The sequence below is a fragment of the Pelophylax lessonae genome (genome assembly GCF_965119305.1).
Source record: "Pelophylax lessonae genome assembly, chromosome: 1".
Classification (NCBI taxonomy): Eukaryota; Metazoa; Chordata; class Amphibia; order Anura; family Ranidae; genus Pelophylax; species Pelophylax lessonae.
Genome location: NC_138768.1, coordinates 125427899 through 125447081, shown reverse-complemented (window position 1 = coordinate 125447081; position 19183 = coordinate 125427899). Strand labels below are relative to the sequence as shown.

Here is a 19183-nt window from a genome sequence, read left to right as displayed (position 1 = left end):
GGGAAGATTTAAACAATCTATTTCCCTTATTCTACATCCCAGAAACATGAAAGAATTTTCTATGGACTCAGGGGGGCCCCCATGTGCGGCGAGGCTAATTCCCTTTCCTTGACTGTGGCAGGAAGGTACTCTTCCACCGCGTAATACCCTTAATGATGTCACCCAGGTTAGCCCCTAGCAAGCGATCGCCTTGAAAGGGCAGATCAATGAGGGCTTTCTTAGAGGCTTGGTCTGCAGACCAATTCTTAAGCCACAGCACACGCCTAATCACCACAGCTGAAACTGAAAGTTTGGACAGAATCAAAAGCTGCATCACAAATAAACTGCAGTCCATGGACCAACTTATCCGCTAAATCAACATAGGCAGCAGGGACACACACACACACACACACATACATACAAACATATACACATACATACACACACTCTGTGCATGGTCTGCATGTCACACACACACACTCAAGTGATTCCACTGCTGCCAACAAACTCATAAATTGAACAAAAAATAAAAAATAAGTAAAGTCGCTGTCTAACCACGCACCGACTGGTTTCGTCATTTCGGACCTCCGACCCCCTGTGATAAAGTCGGAAGTGACTAAACGTGGCGACCCAGACACCGGGATGTGCAGCTGGCATCATATGGTGGTGAGATAAGGATTTGGTTTTTCATACAACATACTTTATTCATATTGTCTAACACTTATTTTACTGAGCAGCTCTTTTATAAGAATTTTATAATACATTTCGGGTTGATTGGTTATTATGACACTGGAAGTTTTCTTATTTGTTTCCACATGATATTGGACTTATTCCACTGTGGGGAGCAAGTGCTCTAATTTATGTCTTGAAATCGTCTACCAAACAAGCGATTATGCTGATCATGCGAATGGAAGGCAACAATAACTGGTGAGTTTGCCATCCACTGGGAGCGGGATCACTTGCTGCACTTGATTTGGTGCTTTGAAACTAGTCATTGGAATAAGGAAGAATTCCACAAAATTTTAAGAGAGCTTTCATTATCTTTCTCACGAAGATCAGCACAGGGTGCTTTTACCTTTATGGACTTATGTTTATGGATTTATATTGGACTAATATTTTGTTCCTTTTGATAATACAGCTTTGCGTTAACAAAAAAAAAAAAAAATAGCCTAGGGTAAAACTAGAACATAACTAAAATAAATCCAATATCAAACAGGTTATTTCTATGAAAAATCTTCTTGCTCACCTCTCTCCATGGGCTGACAAACTGTGTGCGTGCGTATCGAGTCAGCATATGAATTATCACCACTTGTCCCCACTCCTCCACATCCACCAGCAGATTACACAGTTTGCGATAGTTTTTGTGAATCAAATCAATGCGGTCTGGGCAAACTTCTTCGAATGCCATCACAACGCTACCTGCGACAAGCTGCAAAGCAAACAAAGGAAAAGTTAAAAATATGCTGCTGAAAAAAAATACAAACGGATGTCAATATTTGTACACATTGTTTAAAAAAAAAATGGATTTTTGTAAAATCTTAACGTAAAATCCTTTTCTCTTAGCTCATTGACAGACGTAGTCCTCGGTGATTCAACACCCTCGGGTTATGCTGCCCTCTACAGGAGTAGGACTAGACAGGAAAGAAAACGTTCTGGCCACACCCTAGGGGCAGTCCCAGATGGTATATCCTCTAACTTCCTGCTACAGCAAATCAGTTATGTCACAAAGCAGTGTTTAGAGAATTTAACCCAACCCAACTCAAAAACAGAGGGGCGGGTACTACGTCTGTCAATGAGCTAAGAGAAAAGGATTTTACGGTAAGATTTTACAAAAATCAATTTTTCTCTATCGCTCATTGACAGACGTAGTCCTCTGTGATTCAACACCCTCGGGACGTCCCAAAGCAGTACCACAAATGAGGGGTGGGAAAATGGAAATCAAATCCAATCTAGAAGGCCCAACCGGTGCCAACTAGAAGTTTACAATGCTCATCCTCAATGATGAGACTCAACAAAAATTTTTCAACAGAAAAAAACCCCCGAGGTAGACCACCGGTCTCCTCAAATTGCGGCCTGCAAAACCTTGCGGCCAAATGAGGCATCCGCCAATGCCATCACATCAATCTTATAAAATTTTGTAAAGGTATGTACCGACGACCAGGTGGCCGCCTTACATACCTGGACCACTGACGCCTGATGGCGATAGGCCCAGGAAGTACTGAGCGCTCGAGTGAAGTGTGTCCTAACAGGGAACGGAGGATTCCGACCCTTAATAGAATAAGCCTGTACCACCGTCTGACTGATCCATGTAGATATGGTCGCGGCAGACACAGGCAACCCCCTTCAAGGGCTATCCGTGATCACAAAAAGTGAGTCCGTCTTACGAAAACCACTTTAGGAAGGAAGGATGGATTCGGATCGGAAGAAGAACCACCTTATCCCTATGAACTACCAGATCTGGGGAACGACAGGATAATGCGGCCAGTTCTGACACCCTGCGTACAGAAGTAATGGCCACCAAGAAGGCCACCTTCTGGGATAATGTAAAGCAAGGGAATCTCCCTAATATCTTCAAAGAGAAATTTCTGAAGAACCGACCACACTAAATTAAGATCCCAGGCGGTAAGGGTGCGCGCACTGGCGGAGCCAGATGTCGCACCCCCTGGATGAAATTCCGAACCAAGGAATGATTAGCCAAAGATTTCTTGAAAGAAGATTGCTAACGCCGAAAACCTGACCCTTGATCGTGCTCAAGGATAGTTTCTGCTCAACCCCTTGTTGCAGACAGACCAAATTTCGGGTCACCGAATAGGTATGTGGGGGAAATCCAATAGATTCACACCATGCAATATAAGACTTCCATGTGCTGGAAGTCGCTTTCCTTGCATTAACTGGAGGTAGGAATAACTGAAGCTGACACTCCCTTGTCCTTCAGTACCTGGGTATCAATGGCCAGGCCATTAAGCCAGAGACTGTAAAGCAAGATGGAAGATCGGTCCCTGAGACCGCAAATCCTCCCTGAGAGGAAGTCTCCAAGGAGCGTCCGCGACTAGCCTCACCAAGACGGCGTACCAGGCTCGACGAGGTCAGTCCGGAATTTCCAGAATAACTGGAATTCCCTCCACCTCTATCCTGCGAAGAAGTTCCCGCAGCAACTTGAGAGGATGGAAGGCATGCCGTAGCCGATACTGCCCCCACGGGGCGATCAGCGTTTCTGCTGCGTCCGCTAGAGGATCGCGGCGCGAGCTACAAACCTCCGCACCTTCCTGTTAAGCCAAGGTGCCAACAGGTCCACATCCGGGATGTCCCAATGAAGGGACAGCTAGTGAAAAACCTCTGGATGAAGAGGCCATATGCGATTGGATCCGAATCGGGCTGCTCTAGAGCTGCTCGATCCAGTAAAATCAGACAAAATCTGATCGCTCTCAGTTCCGATACCCTTATTGGTAATCTGGATACTATCGGAAGAAATGACTTCCCCTGGTTGAGCATCGGAGACTTCCTGGTCCGCTCGCTCAACCGGATCCGATTGTTCAGGGAATCGGAATTCTGATTCCATTAAAAAAGAATCTCCTTCAGGAGAATTTGGGTATGAGACTGGGTATACGGTACTGCCTCTAAGAAGGCCACCATCAGTCCCAGCCAATTGACGGACAGCAACATCCGAATCGTTGACTGAACCTTCTGGAGTTTCTCCGCAAGGAGAAAACTCTCTTGCCCAGGATGTATCCAACCTTAGGCCCAGATTGTTCCAGTCTCCTGGTGGGAACCAGGGATGATCTTTGGGAAAGCGAAAAAACGCTGATGTCCTGCGATGATGGGGATATAAAGATAGGCCTCCTAAATGTCTATGGACGCCAGGAAATCCCCCTGATGCAGGGAGGCCACCACTGTATGGATGGACTCTATTTCTTCCCAAGTCCAGATTTGGACGCACCTTGCCCTCTTTCCTGGGCATTGTGAATACGTTCGAATAGAACCCCTGAAACCGTTCAATGTTAGAAGGGAAGAATCGCACCGGTGGAAGTGATCGAAACTCAATCCTGTGTCCTCCAGAAGACGGTGAAGACATCCCCCCCCACCCCAGAGATGGGTAGGGGCGCATCAGGCTGTATGTTCAGGCTTGGCTGAGCCGGACTTTTTGTTTAGCCGACCAGCGCCCTTTGAAACCCCTCTAAAGGGGCTTTGGAGGGTTTCGCCTTATCGCCCGCCCTCGCGGAACGAACAACTCTTTATGAGCAGAAAAGGAAGGTCCTCGTTAGTTACGAGGTCCTTTTATCCTAACCGTCTGTGGCAAGACAGCAGGTGGTACCGTCTATGCTATAAAGAGGAATTCCTCAAACGGATAGCACCTAGCCATGCGTTTGGAAATAACAGGGGTTTGTTTCAAAACGACCCCATTTGGGTAAAGGAAAATCCTTCGCCCTTTTGGTAGGCTAACAAGTACCAAAAAGGAATCTCAGTCTCAGCTACCTCTGCCGGTGTAACCTCAAGACTAAAGGTTTCCCGGACGGACACAACTAGTGCATCCACCACTCTTGTGCTATGGCGGAGGCAGAAACGTGCTCCTCACTGCTGAGGAGATATTACCTGAGACAACAGCCCCCTAAGAGGGACCTGCAACTGCATTGACCAGCTCCGAATCCGTATCTGATAAACAATAGGGGTAGGCGGGGGTCGCTTCTTGACCCTGACAGGCCACCTCGACCCGGGATACCAAAGACTCCAAAACTGCCGATAATGCATTAAAAATAAGTGGGGTACTGGAGGGTCCTGCGGCCACCTTGAGGGGATCAGGTGGGGATACCTATGCGGCAGGGTCAATGATTATACAAGACACTTGCCAGCGACAAAAAATGACAAAGTAAAAAAAAAAACTTTTTTTTTTTTTTGTGTCCCCCAGTCGCAACAGCGCCCCTCAGTGTTACCTGCCTTTTTGGACCCCACAGAGAGAGAGAGAGAGAGAGAGAGACCCCAAGGCTCATCCCTGATGCACAGAAGTTTTCATCAGCTTGCTCAGTGCTTGTCTTGTTACAGACAGGAAGTCTTTGGCCCTATTTCCTGGGTAAAGGAGGCGGCTCTGCCCCTTAACACGCCTGCCGGCGCCTCCCCCTGGCTCCATGAGGTGTTTGAGTCACCTCAAACATGGCCGCCCCCATGCTGGAGACACGAGGCTACACCAAAATGGCGGCCTCGTGCGATCTACCAGACAATGGCGGCGGCCTGCACAGAATAGCGGCATGTCTGCAGAAGGATCAAGGCCTCACAACCCTTCACCCTCATGGTGGTCAGCGGTACCGGACCCTGGCGGGCCGTATGCGGTCCGTGGCAGTCGGGAGGCATTTGCTTAGCTGGAGGAATGATCTGGAATGCAGTATACATGTATAGACATCGCCCTGTGGCTACTGACAGGTAGGATACCTTATACTATCACAGTAAAGTTCTAGTACTGCCACTGACTACAATCATTTTCACATTTTTACAATTAGATTGTCAGCTCCCAAACCAAGCCTCCTGGCTTCTTGTACACAAAAATCACACTCAATTAGGGGGATCTGTGACATGTTATAGGATAGAGGGGAACCCATCCTTACCATTACAGAGAGGGGCCCGCGTTCACCACAAGACCCGTCAGGGGGAAAGGGGGAACATACTACTCACCATACCGGAACCAGGTGGGCGCCAACTCCTGACAGTACCCCTCTCCACCGAGGTAGGAGGGCTGTCGACCAATACGGACGCCGTGACTCATGGTCTTTGGCGTTTCAGCGAGACGTTTAACTCGCAGGGTCAGTCCCCGTCCAGTGGGACTATGTCGCGGCCGACCCAGCGCGGAGCTATGGCCTGCACGCGCTCGTAGGCTGAACTGGGGTGACCACTGGATCTCAACATCCAGCCCGTCGCCCAGTTCAGCTTTCTTGCTTGAAGATCTCACAGGAACACTGGAGAAAGAAAGCTGTCTAAAAAATCTTTTCTAAGAAAAAAATCCTGCCAGGACCGAAGATCCCAGCAAGGTATCTAGGTCCTTACTCCTAACTAGACAGAAAAAAACTGATTTGCTGTAGCAGGAAGTGAGAGGATATACCCTCTGGGACTGCCCCTAGGGTGTGGCCAGAACGTTTTCTTTCCTGTCTAGTCCTACTCCTGTAGAGGGCAGCATAACCCGAGGGTGTTGAATAACGAGGACTACGTCTGTCAATGAGCGATAGAGAAAAAAACTTTTTAATTTCCCAAACATGCATATTTCCTAATAGTGTGCATTGAAGCGTGAGGATCTGGAGATCTTACCTGATCTGCACCGCCTGCCAGGGGCATGGAGGGAATCAGGTAAGTAAATGCACTGTCGACTAAATTCATAATGAACCCTTGATGTGCAGATGCAGCCCCCCACTGCAAGGGATAATTTTCAAGTTTCTTGGCTTTAAATGAACCCTAGCCATAAAATCATTATGGACATCCTTTACCTGTGACACTGTACAAAAGTAAATAGGCTTCACAATTGTAGAGATGGAATCTCCAAATTCTGTCACCGATCAGGGTGCTGTATTATGAGAATGTTTGATTTTAAATCTGCATAAAAGGGCACTCCAGGTTTTGGGGCTCCCAGGGCACTCTGAAAATCAACATGCCTCGGTTATGATCTTGGGGCCAGTTAATCTTAAAGTGATTGAAAAGTCACGTTTTTTATGTTCTGTTTTTTTAAATAACCACCATGTTATACCTACCTCCTCTGTAAAGTTGATTTTGCACAGAGCAGCCCGCAACCTCCTCTTCTGGGGTCCCTCATTGCGGCTCCTAGCCCCTCCCTCCTTTCGAGTGCCCCCACTGCAAGCAGCTTGCTACGGGGGCACCCAAGCCTAGCTGGCTCCTTGTGTTCATTCAGACACAGAGCTGCGGTTCGGCCACGTCCCATATCTCTCCTGATTAGCTGACTTTGATTGACAGCCGCAGGAGCCAATGGCGCCGTGGCTGTCTCCTAGCTAATCAGGAGAGAGAGAGTCCCTGATGGCTGAGGGACTCGTGGACATCGCTGGAGAGGGATGGGACTCAGGTAAGTATTAGGGGTTGCTGATGGGGGGGGGGGGTGGCTGCTGCACACAGAAGGTTATCTTAATGCAAAGAATGTTTTAAAATGAAAATCCTTCTGACTTTACAACTCCTTTAATATTGCATTATAAGAACAAAAACAGTAACAAAAGGTTTGACAGAGAACCAAATAGATAAAAAAAAAAATCACCATTTTAAAAACACAACTGAGCAAAATAATGGGCTGTATATTTTTAAAAGGAAAAGGATGTCTTGTCAACTCCTGTGACCTTATTCTGCACTACTTTTGCATAGGATTGTATAATGCAACTTTTTGTTAAAGGAATTTGAAAAATAAAAATAAGTTCACCTTTCGTAACATAAGTACACCCATACCAGTGTAACATATTACTGTTGCGCAAGCCTCAGCCACACATCCCCAATCCCCCTTTTTTTAAATCATATTTAACAAAAAAAAATGCCCGCCTGGCCGCATCATTCACTCACAGAGTTCTTCTATGAATGTGAAAAAAAAGTACCAACATCCTTTGCAGCGGTCTGTAGTTCTCAATGAACTACCAGGGCGATCTTGAGCTCTCTAGTAGTTCATGAATTCTGTCAGTGTGAAACTGCCTTCCATATGATGTAAAGCCAGACAGCTTACACTGACATTCTACGGGAGACCTTCATGGCACCAGCAATCTGCTGAATGTAAAAATAGTAAATGACGGTTATTCTACCTGCAAAAAAAAAAAAATGTGCATTTATTTTATTTTTTTAAAGTTAACTGATCCTTTAAATAAACATTGTGGTGTTGGTCACTGTAAATATTCGACTCCAGATATTTCTCCAAAACTTCCCAAATCTGGATGACAAAAAGAAAAAACTTCACTTTCGTACCTTTGAATGTTGTCCACAGCCAAAGTACTGCTTGCTCATGAAAATCAGTGCCAGTCTGCTTAGCACTTTTCTGTAGTACTGCGTAACTCTTTAGTTACAAATACAAATAGAAAACAATGGCAGGTGTGTTACTAAATGCATGATGCTATTGTACTCGTTTAGCCAGGATAAACAATTAAGAGTATATTACTATGGCAGAATGATATCTGGGGCCCAATGCCAGTTGCTGCCTACATAAAATTTTACAAAGATTGCCATTAGAAAATTAGACCTATTCGTTCTAATTTATGGATCGACTAAAAGGCTCACCCCCAATATGCAAAATTTAGCATTACAGTGCACAACAAAAGTTCATAGCACTCCGTTTTGGAGTATAGTAGAGCAGTGGTCCTCAACTCCGGTCCTCGGGGCCCACTAACAGGCCAGATTTTAAGTATTACCTTGGGGAGATGCAGACTAGAATACTGCAATCACTGAGCAGCAAATGAGATCACCTGTGATGTAATTTAGTTATCTTGCAAACCCGTCCTGTTAGTGTGCGCACTGAGGACCGGAGTTGAGGACCACTGTAGTAGAGGACACAGAACACCCTCTCTTATTCTGGGTTTCTATCCTGGGGAACTGACAGGCACTTCAATCTCAGAGATTACTCTGCCCCTCACATTCTGGCATTCAACGGGTCTTGACTATAACTTAGCCTTATAAAATAACTAAAAAGGCAAAACTTTTTTTGGTTTTGGATAGAGTGGAGAGGGATTAGAACACCTGTCAGTTTTTACGGCTGTCTGTGCACCCATTAAAGAGATTCACCCTCTCTATTTGTCCTGTTTACCATTATTATGGAAAGTGAAAATAAAAAGAACACAAAATTTTGGGTTGTTCCCAGAAAAGTAATGGAGGGAAAAATCTTCCAATGGGGACACTAGTTCTGGGGACATGGGGGTCCCCAAGAAATTCCCTTAATTTGACTGTTTGACTATAGTACAGGAAGTTAAGGGAAATCTCTGCAAGTTGGTCACCTGTGGAAGCCATATGCCTGTCGGGTTCTTGACAGGATTGGCACGCACTCCCTCTCATGAACTGCCACGTGACGCTGGGAGCATATCCTGTGTGGGTTTGAGGGGGTACATAGGTACCTCTTCATTCGGAGAGTTTCACTTGCTATCTTTTGGTATCCTTTGGATGAACATCTGCTTTCTGACCATTCCTATGAAATGACTTACTCATTTACACAAGGTAATCCCTCTATGGCATTTGTCACCTGAATTCTTTATGTGCATTACTTTCTCACCCCAGTGGGGTGTCTGGGGTGTAGGTCACTTATATACCCATCTTTATTTCGCCCCTCGTCTTTCATCACTCTTGTACTTCTTGTTCGTTGACTACACCAGTTCATTCACCCATTGCAACTTATTTTTTTTCCATATTCTCACACCACCTTATCTTTTTGCACACTCCTACTTTCTGCACAGACTTTGTGCTTTTTCTTTTCTTACCCCTCCTATTTTTGGAATTCATTCCTAGCCTCATCACGCATGGTACTTCGTTAACAAGTCCATACTCTATCACATTTGGTATTTTTTGTATATGTACATACTCCTTTTATCATATATATTTCTAGGACTATATTGGACGTCAAACTGAGGCTGTGGGTTTCCCTTCCATGGAGAGGGCATTCGTTTCACATCTTGGTTCTTCTTCCCCACACCCACATGGCATTGCTCCCTCACTTCCTGGGCGAGACGGTCTTCAAGGACCCCCCACAGGACCCACGTGGCGACAATTTGAATCATGTTGTGAGTAAATCATCCATTGTGACAGAAATTGCCTTCTTTAGGCGATGACACTACTAGATATATTTTTTGCTACATTTTTTCTGATATGAAGGGAAGGTAGGGTGATGGCGCTGCCTAGTAATGAAAGATATTATAGGGTGTTAAGTGCTGGTGAAAAATAAAAATATGTATAATGCACTGGAAGTCCAGAATATGGAAAAAGAGCACTAGAAGTACAGCTATATAATATGATCCAGAAATGAAATGTGTCAAAAATAAAGATGTACTAATGTACAAATATACCTAATTGACATATAAAAGTGATATGTGCATATATGTGTGAGCATAAAAAGGTATAATAAAAACGTGTAGCCATCTATGCACATATCACTTTAAACATTGGTATTTATCCATACTCATATTTATTGTTCACATTGTCTTAGTTGTACCACGTTTTTATTATACCTTTTTATGCTCACACATATATGCACATATCACTTTTATATGTCAATTAGGTATATTTGTACATTAGTACATCTTTATTTTTGACATTTTTGTCACATTTCATTTCTGGATCATATTATATAGCTGTACTTCTAGTGCTCTTTTTCCATATTCTGGACTTCCAGTGCATTATACATATTTTTATTTTTCACCAGCACTTTATTAACACCCTATATCTTTCATTACTAGGCAGCGCCATAACCCTACCTTCCCTTTCTATTCACTATATAGTCTGACTATAATTTAGGGAGGCTGCAGCCTTAATACCTGCATATATCTATTTATATACTTTTACCCAAATAGACCATAAGCGCGGAGTTCTAATATAATTTATTTTTTCTGATATGTATATAATTTTTTGATAGAAAACCGATTGCTCCTGCTCCTAAAGAGTGTGGAACCACGAAACGCGTAGAGCATAACCAGATGCAATCTTCATAAATTTATGAGATTATATATTTTTCATACAATTTTACATGTGTCTGTCTTCACCATTGTCTCATTTGATTTTCAAGTTACATCATGGATACATTGTATACTTTTAACATGTCTTGGTCAGACCAATATTTTCTATGTATGTCACTTTATGCATTGTTATCTGCTGTATTCAATAAATTTGATATAATTTTTACTCTATTTTTGTGTTTCACAATCAGACTCCTTCTCATGCCTCAAAGTCCCAACCCTTTTTTTCTTTGTCTCTGAATACAGGGATGGAGGTACAACTATTTAGTTGTAACCTCATTTAAAGTCCCAACCCTCTCTTCATACATAGTATCTCACAAAAGGGAGTACACCCCTCACATTTTTGTAAATATTTTATTATATCTTTTCATGTGACAACACTGAAGAAATGACACTTTGCTACAATGTAAAGTAGTGAGTGTACAGCTTGTATAACAGTGTAAATTTGCTGCCCCCTCAAAATAAATTAACACACAGCCATTAATGTCTGAACCGCTGGCAACAAAAGTGAGTACATCCTTAAGTGAAAATGTCCAAACTGGGCCCAATTAGCCATTTTCCCTCCCCGATGCCATGTGACTCGTTAGTGTTACAAGGTCTCGGGTGTAAATGGGGAACAGGTGTGTTCAATTTGGTGTTATCGCTCTCACTCTCTCATACTGGTCACAGGAAGTTCAACATGGCACCTCATGGCAAAGAACTCTCTGACAGTCTGAAAAGAAAAATAGTTGCTCACATAAAGATGGCCTAGGCTATAAGAAGATTGCCAGGACCCTAAAACTGAGCTGCAGCACAGTGGCCAAGACCATGCAGAGGTTTAACAGGACAGGTTCCACTCAGAACAGGCCTCGCTATGGCCGACCAAAGAGCTTGAGTGCACGTGCTCAGCGTCATATACAGTACAGAGGTTGTCTTTGGGAAATAGACGTATGAGTGCTGCCAGCAATGCGGCAAAGGTTGAAGGGGTGGGGGATCAGCCTGTCAGTGCTCAGACCATATGCCGTACACTGCATCAAACTGGTCTGCATGGCTGTCGTCCTAGAAGGAAGCCTCATCTTAAGATGATGCACAAGAAAGCCCGCAAACAGTTTGCTGAAGACAAGCAGACTAAGGACATGAATTATTGGAACCATGTCCTGTGGTCTGATGAGACAAAGATAAACTTATTTGGTTCAGTTGGTGTCAAGCATGTGTGGCGGCAATCAGGTGAGGAGTACAAAGACAAGTGTGTCTTGCCTACAGTCAAGCATGGTGGAGGGAGTGTCATGGTCTGGGGCTGCATGAGTGCTGCCGGCACTGGGGATCTACAGTTCATTGAGAAAACCATAAACGCAAACAGGTACTGTGACATAGTGAAGCAGAGCATGATCCCCTCCCTTTGGCTACTGGGCCACAGGGCAGTATTCCAACAGGATAACAAACCCAAACACACCTTCAAGATGACCACTGCCTTGCTAAAGAAGCTGATGGTAAAGGTGATGGACTGGCCAAGCATGTCTCCAGACTTAAACCCTATTGAGCATCTGTGGAGCATCCTCAAATGAAAGGTGAAGGAGCACAAGGTATCTAACATCCACCAGCTACATTATGTCATCATAGAAGAGTGGAAGAGGACTTCCAGTGGCAACCTGTGAAGCTCTGGTGAACTCTATACCCAAGAGGGTTAAGGCAGTGCTGGAAAATTATGGTGGCCACACAAAATATTGACACTTTGGGCCCAATTTGGACCATTTCACTTAGGGGTGTACTCACTTTTGTTGCCAGGGGTTTAGACATTAATGGCTGTGTGTTGAGTTATCTTGAGGGGATTAGCACATTTACACTGTTATACAAGCTGTACACTCACTACTTTACATTGTAGCAAAGTGTCATTTCTTCAGTGTTTTCACAAGAAAAGATATAATAAAATATTTCCGAAAACGTGAGGGGTGTACTCACTTTTGTGAGATACTGTATATTCAGGTTTTAGAGTACCATATGGCCCCACCCAATGTGATTTTTTTTATTTTTTTTTAGAGAAGTCTAGCACATTTCCACAGGTTAATGCTAAACTGCCATACTGCATTAATGAAAACAGCATGGCTTCATAGTAGAAGAGTCTGGGGAGCTTAATTGGCCTGCCTGCAGTCTAGACCTTTCACCAATTGAAAACATTTTGAAAATCTCAAACAAAAAATACGACAAAGATCGCTGAGCAGTTAGAATACTATATCAGGCAAGAATGGGGCAACATTCTTCTCCCGAAACTCCAGCAACTGGTCTCCTCAGTTCCCAGTCATTTACAGATTGTGATTAAGAGAAGAGGAGATGCTATACTAAGGTAAACATGACCCTGTCCCAACTTTGAAACATGTCGCTTCTGTTAGTTTCAAAATTACCTTATTTTGTTCTTGAAACAGAAGTATGGGTTTACAAAGAAAAAAAAAAACACCTCACCTAGATGATTGCAGCATCAATCCGATGCTGCAGCTGTTCCGGCTGGCACTACACCAAGAACTTTGCGATCTTCCTTAATACAGCAGTAGATCATCCCATAGAGCATCCTTGTGCCACAAGGTACCCTATAAGGCCATTAGGCGAAGGTGGTAAAATGCGTGGTGTGCGGTCACACCTGCGCATTCCCCTGAGACTAAGCTCTGAGTGGTTGTATTTAAGCACCAAAAATTTTACACTGTAGTGAATACACAAAATATCACCTGGGTCTTTAATAGTCAGGGCCTGAAGCACATAGGGTGACCATATCTTAACTGTCCACAACACTGATTGTAAATCTAAAGTTCAGGCTTTTTCCTTTCTCGTGGGCATACCTCCTAAGGGGTCTCCAGGGCTGGGTTTCACAAGGATGGATCATGGTCCTGGACATGTAAAGCACCGAGTTACACTAAGTGACAAGGTGAGCACCCTTGCAAGACCCAGTATCGATAGCAACATTACAGGCTCACACAGTTTACCAAGGTTGCACCAGTCCAGATGCACTGCTTCCATTTGTGGCATTAGAAGGCAGTGAAGAGTTGATTGAGAATTATGAAGATAAAATAGAAAATAAAAGTAAAATGTGGTTAAGCCAATAGTGAGTTCTCAGTGAAGGAGAAGACAGCCATCACCTAAGAACTTTAGCACAAAATTGAGGACTAACTGGAGAAAAGTTATAGGGGAGGTGCCCAATTATCAGTGTCTGATCACCTGAAGGTACGAGCTATAACCCAGGGTCTAGGATTACTTTACCTGTGCACTGTACTAGAAGCATAAGATAAACATTTTTCTTACATTTTCGATCTCAGGTCTACTTTAGCAATGTAGTGTATAATGCATGATACTTGCAAAGTGTTGTAATCCCATACAGCAAACCAAATTTAATTTAGTGCATTTGAAACAGGAAAACTAAATACATCTGGTTCCTGTGGGTTACTGCACTTTGCACACAGTGCTGACACCTGGTAAATAAGTTTGCAAATATGCCTATTGTTATTATGTGCCATAGTCAGGCCTCCAGAACAATCAATGTGCATCCCATTCTGCACATACCAAGCTGTCACAGGGACAAGTTTTAAACATACTATATGAGCAAAGTCGACTTGTACCACAAATAAAACCTGTAAAACAAACCTCCCTGGAAAATAAAGGTTTCATTCACTCAAAACACACAGGATTACTTGTAAGTACCAGCAATTTCCCAAATGACTTTAAATAATAATCGAATGAAAACACAATCTGATGAAAGCGCTTTCAAGAAAACAAATGACATTTGCTCTAATAATATTTTTTCTTTTTTTTTTTTCTTTTCTGTAGTATTTGGCCAACATTTGGTATATTAATATGCACCCAACATTACAATCAAAAGAAAACGGCGCAGAATACCTACTCGCTATTATGCTAAGCAAGCTGGAAGTCCTTTGAGGATTTTATGAATTACCAATCAGTATAAACGTGAAGTTGCATTTATTGACTCCAGCCCTGTCCACATACAAGAGCCTGCTGCTAGCAGCATGAAGACAACTCATTCCACAAAGCATGGATTTGATTATTTGGAAGAACTAAGTAAAATACATCAGACATCTTAGAATAATTTGCTTTTCCATTCACTCGCAGCATAGGGGGGGGAAAAGGGAGGGGGAATGGCAAAAGACAGAGGTGGATATGCATATGCAGGAACATTATACCGATCGGTCACAGTAAAAAAGGTAGCTAAACATGCCAGGAGTTTAATTAAAAGACAACATTATGCAATGTCCAAGTTGATAAGAGTGTGGGAGGTTATTGAAATGCTGGAATCGATTTTCACCTGGTGGTAAACAATCAAAAAACACTTTTTAATCAGCATTACATTAAAAAAGCAGATCGTCCAAGTAAGGCCAGAAAATTGATAAAGATGTTTATTTCCATTTAGATCATCTGCTGGGTACACAATGACATTCACTTCATTGGGGTTAAAGCTCAACTCCAGCCAGACCGTAAATACATGAACATGTGAACTACTTAGCATGCCAAAAGTTCTGCAAATCTGTTTAGCCGGTCTTGTGGGTCACATGCCCCCCACCATCCATGTGGGCGTTGTACTGTGTTAGCAATTAACAAAAAGGTATAAAAGTTAGGATTTCAAGTTATACAATTTGCTGCACTACAATCAAGTTAGACTATAAATGGTACAGCACTAAATCCAAACCTCTACTACTGCAGTGTTGAAACTTCCATGGTTGCCTTCCTGGCAACTCAATAGACTACAAATGAGTACAGTGCCACTTGTAAGGGTTTCCCTTCTGGAAACCCCAATTAAAACGCATTCCTATGCAACCCTCAATTTGAGACCTCTTAGGATGAGTGCACTGTAAAAGAGCTTGGTAAATGGCTTGCAGCGCTGACACAAATAAAGTAAATATATACAGGTCCCTCTCAAAAAATTAGCATATTGTGATAAAGTTCATTATTTTCCGTAATGTACTGATAAACATTAGACTTTCGTATATTTTAGATTCATTACACACAACTGAAGTAGTGCAACCCTTTTATTAATATTGATGATTTTGGCATACAGCTCATGAAAACCCAAAATTCCTATCTCAAAAAATTAGCATATTTCACCCGAACAATAAAAGAAAAGTGTTTTTAATACAAAAAAAGTCAACCTTCAAAAAATTATGTTCAGTTATGCACTCAATACTTGGTTAGGAATCCTTTTGCAGAAATGACTGCTTCAATGCGGCGTGGCATGGAGGCAATCAGCCTGTGGCACTGCTGAGGTGTTATGGAGGCCCAGGATGCTTCGATAGCGGCCTTGAGCTCATCCAGAGTGTTGGGTCTTGCGTGTCTCAACTTTCTCTTCACAACATCCCACAGATTCTCTATGGGGTTCAGGTCAGGAGAGTTGGCAGGCCAATTGAGCACAGTAATACCATGGTCAGTAAACCATTTACCAGTGGTTTTGGCACTGTGAGCAGGTGCCAGGTCATGCTGAAAAATGAAATCTTCATCTCCATAAAGCTTTTCAGCAGATGGAAGCATGAAGTGCTCCAAAATCTCCTGATAGCTAGCTGCATTGACCCTGCCCTTGATAAAACACAGTGGACCAACACCAGCAGCTGACATGGCACCCTAGACCATCACTGACTGTGGGTACTTGACACTGGACTTCAGGCATTTTGGCATTTCCCTCTCCCCAGTCTTCCTCAGGGTCCGGTCACCTCTTCTCGTTGTGCAGCGTTTTCTGCCACACTTTTTCCTTCCCACAGACTTCCCACTGAGGTGCCTTGATACAGCACTCTGGGAACAGCCTATTCGTTCAGAAATTTCTTTCTGTGTCTTACCCTCTTGCTTGAGGGTGTCAATGATGGCCTTCAGGACAGCAGTCAGGTCGGCAGTCTTACCCATGATTGCGGTTTTGAGTAATGAACCAGGCTGAGAGTTTTTAAAAGCCTCAGGAATCTTTTGCAGGTGTTTAGAGTTAATTAGTTGATTCAGATGATTAGGTTAATAGCTCGTTTAGAGAACCTTTTCATGATATGCTAATTTTTTGAGATAGGAATTTTGGGTTTTCACGAGTTGTATGCCAAAATCATCAATATTAAAACAATAAAAGGCTTGCACTACTTCAGTTGTGTGTAATGAATCTAAAATATATGAAAGTCTAATGTTTATCAGTACATTACAGAAAATAATGAACTTTATCACAATATGCTAATTTTTTGAGAGGGACCTGTAAATGATTGGACCTAGTAAAGCATAGGTACACTTTAAACAGGCCAAATCAAACCACCTCCTACTAAGTCTTCTGTGGAGCAAACACTCTGTCCTAACGGACCTGTGATCCCATTCACTTACTGGCCTGACCTAATCCTTTGACGAAAGCATTTGTAAAGCATAATCTCTCAACATACTGTACTATCTCCTCTCATCCCCATTTTAAGTAATCTGAATTTGCTCCCTGGCTTTTACAATTCACATTTTTGAAATGTAAGGAATCAGGCATTTCCTGCGCTTCTCACCTATAAATAGGGTGAAACTGTCAAACATGGCATCCCTCACAGGCACTTTCCACCTGCCCTACAATTGTGCCACTACTTTGCCATTTTACTACTACCCACCACGTCAGGCAATGCCTGAGCATAAGTTCTCAAAACCTGACACCCAGACCCTCTGCATATACCATAGCCTCACTCTTCTCCCACAGCAAAATCAAAGTCCCAACTTCCTTCACCCTCACTCATTTCCCTAATCAAAAGGGAGCTTCCCTCCCTTGATCTAAACCCTGTTTGTTCCTCCTCCTTTTTCTATGCTACCTGCTGTATTTTTTGAAAACCTTCAAGAAAATGTTTTTAAGTAGCGACCCTGTCACAGTCTCCTTCAGACTTCTCTAAACTGGTCGCTAAGCCCTAATTATTTTAGCTTTGCAGCCAACAGAATCCTCATCAAAACCTATATTGCTTAATATGTATCCCAGACATCTTTTGTGGAAAAAAAAAACATACCTCCTGTAAAATGACCGACTTCTCATATGTATGTAATCTAGGTAATAAATACAAAATTTGGTTTTATAGAAAGGAAATCACAGTCTAGACCTACACTGATCAGCCCTCCGATTACAAAAATTATGATCCTAAAGTTGCCACTCGGGCTCATTTATAATCTGCATTTAAAAGACCGTAAAGCAGACACCAAATGAGGCTGTTGTCCAGTGACTTATATAGTGACCACTTGGCTGTTTGTGGGGGTATCTTCAAATACGAATGACCTTGTGTAAGCTCTGCCATGGCAAAAGGCTACAGATTGATAAACTATGTTCCAGCATTTCCCAATGTCAAATAACAATGCTAATTCCTAAAGCCAGCAAATGTGCACATGTAGCTGATCAACATGTACGGTATGTTCAAAATAAAGGTGGTAGTATAAATGGGCAATATTTCTAAAAACATACAGTTCAATACAGTACACCCATAGAAGTAGAGTTGCCAACAAATATTCCTCATGAAAAAAAATCTAGCTAATACCTACATAGCTCTCTAATCAAATAAGTTTTTGGTGTATGGTACAAATTTGGATCTGGCATACAAATAATGTGTGTCTGGCTGTATGTACATATTGTGAGTATATATAAATAAATTAATAAAAAAAATAAAAAAACTGGATTAGTAATGGTCTTGTGTACATTTGCCATTTAGTTTACCAAAATGCACATGAACATATCACAAACACCTGTAAATACAACTCCATATAAAAATGAAAAAATGCATAAAGAAAGCACTGCAAACATTGCAAAAACCCACTAAACAAGCACCGCAAATGCATGTAAATACACATGCAGAACCACATAATGCTCGCAGGGAATGTGGTGTAAACGAGCCCTTTAAGTTATTTATACTTCCCAAATAACTTGCAGGGACAGGTCTTAATACAAGACGCTTCTACACAGAGGTAGAAAACTTTCACAGATGACTGCACAGATCTGGAAGGAATACACAATAATATTCAAGAATATATATGCCTTTACATACATTATATTGTCAAAAGTATTGGGACACCTGCCTTTTCAAGCACATGAACTGTAATGGCATCCCAGACTAAAGCCTCGTACACACGCAACTAATTTCCGCCGACCGCACGTCCGTCTTTTGTCCAGAGTGGTTTCTGTTGGTTGGAATGTGCTGTAGACTGAACACGAATTTTCCCGCACGACAGAATTCTACTTCAGAAGTGATGTCATGTGTTGGATTGCTTTGTATGTGTTCTTTCATCTCTGAGCATGCCTAGTCTTTTTCCCCATCAAAATCTGTACTGACTGCACGAAAATCGGACGTGTTTTGACAGAGGACAAAAATTTTATAGCCTGCACACCAGGATTTTTTCGGCCGAAAAGTCGGAGTCGGTTGTCTAGAGCACCATACTAACAAGCCGAAAATCGGCAGATCGGTCGTCGGATGAAAATTCCGGGCCGAATTTCCACTCGTGTGTACGGGCCTTTAGTCCGTAGGGTTCATAATTGGGTTGGCCACCCTTTGCAGCTATAACCGTTTCAATTGGGAAGGCGGTCCACAAGGTTTAGG

The 19183-nt window shown here is 42.8% G+C and overlaps 1 protein-coding gene across 1 annotated transcript in view; it reads right to left on the bottom strand.

The window, feature by feature from the left end:
* Positions 1-19183, bottom strand: part of AP3B1 (adaptor related protein complex 3 subunit beta 1) — a 553719-nt gene that overhangs the window by 409599 nt on the left and 124937 nt on the right. Inside the window, exon 7 of the mRNA XM_082265474.1 lies at positions 1226-1408. Coding sequence (XP_082121600.1) covers positions 1226-1408 — 183 coding nt within the window. The remainder of the gene's footprint in view (positions 1-1225; positions 1409-19183) is intronic.